The sequence below is a fragment of the Gastrolobium bilobum genome, unplaced genomic scaffold, assembly GCF_033153095.1.
Source record: "Gastrolobium bilobum isolate Gb01-03AN ecotype WA unplaced genomic scaffold, APGP_CSIRO_Gbil_v1 utg48756, whole genome shotgun sequence".
In the NCBI taxonomy this organism is placed as follows: Eukaryota; Viridiplantae; Streptophyta; class Magnoliopsida; order Fabales; family Fabaceae; genus Gastrolobium; species Gastrolobium bilobum.
In genome coordinates, this window is record NW_026898927.1 from 54,975 (window position 1) to 61,320 (window position 6,346).

The 6,346-nt window shown below is 34.8% G+C and overlaps 1 protein-coding gene across 1 annotated transcript; it reads right to left on the bottom strand.

The window, feature by feature from the left end:
* Positions 1–1,059: 1,059 nt before the first annotated feature.
* LOC133285617 (uncharacterized) lies at positions 1,060–1,758 on the bottom strand. The gene is made up of 2 exons (XM_061482872.1): positions 1,590–1,758; positions 1,060–1,547 (listed from the first exon to the last, which is right to left on the bottom strand). Exons 1-2 carry the CDS (start codon positions 1,756–1,758, stop codon positions 1,060–1,062), a joined length of 657 nt encoding a protein of 218 aa, XP_061338856.1.
* Between the last annotated feature and the right edge of the window lie 4,588 nt (positions 1,759–6,346).

Genomic DNA, 6,346 nt, shown 5'->3' on the forward strand with positions numbered 1-6,346 from the left:
TGATATATCAAAATGAAGTTTTAGATGTCTAGTTTGTAGGATAAAAATTTGAGAGCAAATGGTTGAGTCGATTGAGTGCAGTAATTCGAGCAATGTGAGTGGTTTGGAGCTGTTTTTGGGGTTGTTTGGGCTAATTGCTTATCCAACTTCAAACGGCGATAACCGGAGCAAATGAGCTCCGAATTGAGCGTATGTTAGCTTGTTAAAAAGGGAATTAAGTAACACAAAGATATAATCTGAGAAGAAGGGTTAGTTGCGATCGGTTTGGTCTCAGAAAAACTTAGAGTGAAACATGTTCGAATTGGTAAAAAACGTAAAGTTGGAAATTGGCTAAGTGAGTTTAAAACTTAGTAACTTATAATAGAGTGAAACATGCTTTTAATTATTACGCCTTTTTATGTTTTAAATGCTGGTAAAAAACGTAAAGTTGGAAATTGGTTACACTTAAGGACCCCTTGTCTTAGTGAGATTTCTGTTTAGAGATCTGTTCAGGTAACTCGAAGGATGAGACGGGCTGTTACACTTAAGGACCCCTTGTCTTACTGAGATTTCTGTTTAGAGCGGAGGAGGCCGGAGCTGAGTTAGATGTCTGCTGTTATGATTATATGCTGGATGCTGACTTGTTATCTTTTTCATTATGTTGTTATTGTTGAGACTTGTTGGGCTTTGTTGCCTTATTTGGTGAGCATGGAGATTGTCCATGCCACGTTGATTGACCATGTCTTGTTTTAGATTCGTGTTGTAATTAATAATGTATCAGCATATTGTCCGGACTACGTGTTGTAGATCCGTGACTTAGATACACACTTATTTATTTATGAGGTAATTCAGTTAGCTGTCTTTTGCAATTTTTATACAGGCGATGTTTTTATGAAAATGATTAAGTAATCAACTTGGCTAAGTATAATGACGTCATAATTGAAAAGTAAAAAGTTATTCCGCATATTTAAATTAAGCGTGGCTTAATACGATGGCATATTAACAAAACAGGTATACACGGGGTGTTACATTCTTCATCATAGATAATGGCATTACGTTGATGCTGGCACCTAAATCACATTAAACTCTCTCTATTGTCATTGAGCCAATCGTGCAAGGAATACTAAAACTCCCTGGATTCTTTAATTTCGTATGTAAATTCTTCTGCATGATTGCACTACACTCATCTGTCAAAATAGTAGATCCTTCTACTGTGAGCTTCCGCTTCTTGGTTAGGATCTCTTTTAGAAACTTAGCATATGATGGCATTTGCTCTAAATCTTTTGCGATTGGGATATTGATGTGAAGCTTCTTAAAAATCTCTAAAAATTTAGAGAAATCTTTCTTCTGCTCGTGCTGCTGTAACCTTTGAGGATAAGGAGCCTTAACATAAGGATTGTCACCAAGTGATTTCATCATTTCCTCTAAAGAAAGCTTCTTTATTACTTTCTTATGTGAGGTATCAGTTAACGACCCTCCAAATATTGTGACATCTCTATCGAAAGGATTGTCAGCTTTCTCTTCAGCAGGATTTTCCTTCTCTGCATCTTTTTCACTACTGGGTGCAGCTATTGGTATTTCCACACTTTACTTTGTAATGATGGCATTACATTGTTCCTTGGGATTAATAATTGTATTACTAGGAAAGGTTCCTGGAGACCTCTCAGCCATCTGTTTGGCAAGCTGACGAATCTGAATTTCCAGATTCTTTATGGAAGCTTCTTGATTCTTTAAATATGCTCTCGTTTCTTCTGTGAAATTTGCTTGAGATTGAGCCATTTTCTCGAATGCAACTTCCCAAGCTGCTTTCTAACTAGATTGTGCTGTTTGAATTCCCAGATTAGCTTGTTGTGGTGCTCCTTGATTATATGACAGTGCAGAATGGTTCCTTCAGCCAGGATTATAAGTGTTGCTATAAGGATTGTTCTCCCTACGTTGGTCGTACCAAAGAGAATTCACCTGAGCTGGGTTTATAGTAACCATAGCTTCACATTTATCAGCACTATGAGGTCTGCCACAAGTGTCACAGACTACAGGAAATTGAGAATTAACTGCAGAGATTTGATTTTGGGTAAAGAGCTTAACAAGTGAATCTAGCCTTTGATCCATCTTGTCTTGTTTGGCTAACAAAGCGTCGTACCCTTCTAACTGCATAACTCCTCTCTTAGGTTGAATTGGTGTGACCTCGTTATCTTCAGATGCCATCTTCTCAATTAGCTCAACAACTCTAGTTGGAGTAACTTCTCTGATGCTTCCTCCAACTGCAGCATTAAGGAGTACTCTATATGTTGACGTAACTCATTTGTAAAAGATTCGGGCCTTCTCGCCATTCGATAAAACATACTGCGAACATCTCTTGATTAATTCTTTAAATCTTCCCTATCCCACACACAGGGATTCGCCTTCAAGCTGCTTGAAGTTGTCAATCTGTTCTTTCAGCTCAGAAAATCGGGAAAGTGAGAAAAACTTCTTTTGAAACTTTTCAACTATTTCTTCCCACATGGAGATGTTATTCGCAGGTTGCAATTCCAGCCAATAAGTGCTCTCCCTTTTAAAGAAAAGGGAAAAAACATCAAACAAATTTTTTCAGGAGGAACCCCATTAGCTTTAATGAGACTACATAATTGTAGAAATTTAGTGATGTGGCGATTTGGGTCTTCGATCGGGTCTCCTTCAAATAGATTACTTTGAATTAAATTCAGGAAGAAGGCTTTTATTTCGAAATTATTGGCTGGGATTTGAGGTCTTCCAATACTCGCAGTCGGATGCAAAAAATTAGGGTTTAAGAAGTGACTCATCAGTTCTTCAGGTGGATTTTGATTTTCCTCAGCCATGACTGGTTCTTCCGCAGAATTGGAGCTCGATGCGTCTTGTGTCTTCTTCGCGGTCAAACCTTTCCTATTAGTTGTTTCTAAACGTCCTAACTCTGGTTCGTACTGTAGGCCACTGGGATTAACATTGCCTCGCAGATGCATAAACCAGAAAAACTAAGGCTCAGTGGGTCCAACTAACAGAAACCACTAACTAACAGAAAATTTAAAATTTAAAGCAAACAAATTAAACAAAGAAAATAAAATAACAAAACTAAATAAAATAAAAAACAATAAAAATATTAAACTAACAAAGCAAAATAAATGACTGTAAAAATAAAAATAAAAACTAAAATAAAATAAAATACGCAAAATAAAAATAAGAGAAACAAAAATAAAAATAAAATAAAAAATAAAAAAAGAAACCAAAAACTAACAAAAATAAAACAAAAACAAAATAAAAAAATGATCCAATCTATAATTTTATAGATATAATCAATGTTGATTAAATCAGTCCCCGACAACGGTGCCAAAAACTTGTTGACGAACTCGACAAGTGCATCGGTCGTACAAGTAATAAAGTGATAAGAAAAGTTGTCGATCCCACGAGGACTGATGACCAAGCAATAATTTATCTATTCAACTAAAGTTGGATCGATCGTAAAGGATTTCTTGAGAATGTTGTGATTAAATTAAAAGCAGAATTTGTAAACTATTTTTAGTTTTTAATATTTTAGAAAATAATTTCTGAATTTATAAACTAGAAATTTGGTTTAAGTTTTTAATAAAAAGGCGTAGCTAGGATTCAAGATCAAATTATTAACAGCTCTTTCTATGATTGACTAAATCCCAATCCCTTGGTAATCTAATCCTTTATTCTAATCCAAAGCCTAATCCCTTAGTACTTTTTCATAAAATAAGCATTAACGCAAGAACCTACGGTTATAGAATTCATAAGTCTATCCCTAGATCATACAAATTCCAGCAATCAATCAATCGGAATCATACACCAACATCCCTATTGTCATGCACGACTCTAATGCTCATTCAAGACTGGCCAGATCATAAATAAGACTAATCCTAGATATCAGATTAATTGCATAATTCAAAAGCAAGAATGTAATTCATAAGAAATAAATAAACATCAACTAAGAACCCATTGGTTCTGTCTCATCCTAACTACTAACAGTAATTTAGCCTGACATAATCATAAAGACAGAATTAAAATAAACTGGAAAATAAATAAAGTTCATGATGAAACTTGATTAAGTAAGACTATCAATGATGCAGTTTGGATTCCTCCCTTCTCCTCTGCATCGCTCCAGCGTTCCTCTTCCGCTCTTGCCTTCGTGTTTGTCTCTGACTTCTTTCGCGTTCCAGAATTAATTTTCACAGCTTCCTTTGCGTCGTATTTAAAGGGTGAAATTTGGGCTTCTAATTTCTGGACCCGCTCGCTGAAGCGAGCTTTTCAGCGAGCATTTTTTTGCCTGTCGCTTACTCACTCGCTTGAGCGAGGAGTTTAGCGAGCTTCAATAATTTGCTCGCTCACTTGCTCGCTTCAGCGAGCAGTGGAGCGAGCGTTACATTTTTATATTTATTATTTATTTAATTTCTGATTTTCTTTATACTCCGCGGATTCAACCGTTGCTTCATCCTTATCATGTTGGTACTTTGTTATTATAGTCTAAACAACCTGAAACAACAACAAACATTTAGAATCTTATCTAGTTGTTGGCAATTCATTCTGTTTTACTATTTTATTATTTTAACACTATATTTTTAACTATTTTAATAATTATTTGAACTCTTTTTTACCATAAAAACATAGTGTCTTGGACACTTATCACTGAACCTCTAACTAAAGGACTTAGGCTCAAGGTGTTTAAATGTATTTTAAAAACATGGGCATTGTGGGTTCCTTTGATATACTTAATTAGTGGGAGTTTGAATTCTCAATTTTTTCATTTAGTATATTACTGGTGTTTGGTTGACATGTACTTTCATTGTGAGCAACTCGTAATATATTATTTTTGTTATTATATGTTTGAGTATATGTGTTTCTACATATCAATTGCAAGATTTTAGAACTCATTGTCGTTGGGACCACTGTACCTGTGGTTGACACTATATTGGAGTTTGAGGCATGATAATAAGATTTTGGAACTCAGTGTTGTTAGGACCACTATGTTGAAGTTTGAGGCATAATTTTGGAACTCAGTGTCGTTGGAACCATCATATCTATGGTTGACACTATATGGAGTTTGAGATATAGTGGTGTTGTTAGGACTACAGGGCCCGTGGTCGACACCAATTTTGATTATATGATGGTTTTTTTGATATACCATGGAATTTCTCTGGCTTTAAGTCATTTGAGAGAAATTTGTGAATTGATAGAGAAAATAGTAGTTTGGCTGTTGTTGGATCACATTGGCATGCTATTTTCTTTCTACACTTTAATGAGTAATCGACAGAGTCAAGTAACATTTGTGACCATGGAAGGTCTTCTATCGGCAAGGATATAATCATCGCCTGATTCAATGTTATTTGACTTTAGTTGGATGGAGTCATATTCAGATATCGCACCTTGGATCACGTGTTTTCTTAAAATGTGGCCACATTATAAAAATTAGTCTTTAACCCGAGAGTCATTTTCAAATAACTTGTTTTCTTTTTTTTTTTAATTAAAATTTTACAATTGATTTTTCCTAAGTGGGAGAATGTTAGAATTATTTAGAATCATTATGGGCTTCAATGAATTGAAGTTTTTCTTGTTTTTATTAAAATGAGTTAAGTCATGATCCATATGGGGGTGTAGTATAAAGTCCATTTAATTAAATGATCCTTTTATTTTGGCTTGGATATCTATAAATTAATTAGTGTGGGTAACAGTGTAGGCCTAACTCATAGGCCCATGATGGGAAGGGAACTCGGGTTAATAAGTTTGGCTAGGTCCTCTCTGTATTCACATTGTGTTGAAAAAATATCACTCCACAAATCGCCCTATCAACAATTGTAAACATGGAGTGGTGTGAATTGCAGAGGAAGATCATGGTCCTTCAATCTTTGAAGGAATACCATAGCAAGCACTGCAATTGAGACATCAAGAAGAATCATGTCGTCAACAAGTAAGCCTAAACTCTTTTGGTGTTCTAAAATCATATAATCCTATTTTGAAATTTTCTTACATTAACAACTTATTATGGCGGACTTACTCTTGGGCAAATAAACACAAGGAATGAAGAATCAAAGAATGCTTTTATAATCGTTCCAATATAATAGCTTAGTAGACTCTCTTTTTTTATGTTAAGTTGAAGTTTTCTTTTCTTGTTTATATTCTTTTATCTTTTAATGCATTTAAAACTTTCTTTAAATCAAATTTTTATTATAATAATTACAATATGCATAATATCTAAATGGCATGTAATTGTTTCAAGCAAGTATGAAATTGTATCACGAGATTCGGCTCCCTTTTATTTTCTCTCTCAATTATTTTTCTTCCATACTCTGATGTAGGGGTGTGCAAGAAAACTAGTTCACTTGCCCTGCCCTTGATCTGA

Excerpts from the sequence above, each read along its gene's own strand:
- LOC133285617 (XM_061482872.1), bottom strand. The coding sequence starts at position 1,758 with ATGGCTCAATCTCAAGCAAATTTCACAGAAGAAACGAGAGCATATTTA. Across the intron at positions 1,548-1,589 it reads TATTAATCCCAAGGAACAAT|CTGCACCCAGTAGTGAAAAA; the intron begins GTAATGCCATCA and ends AAATACCAATAG.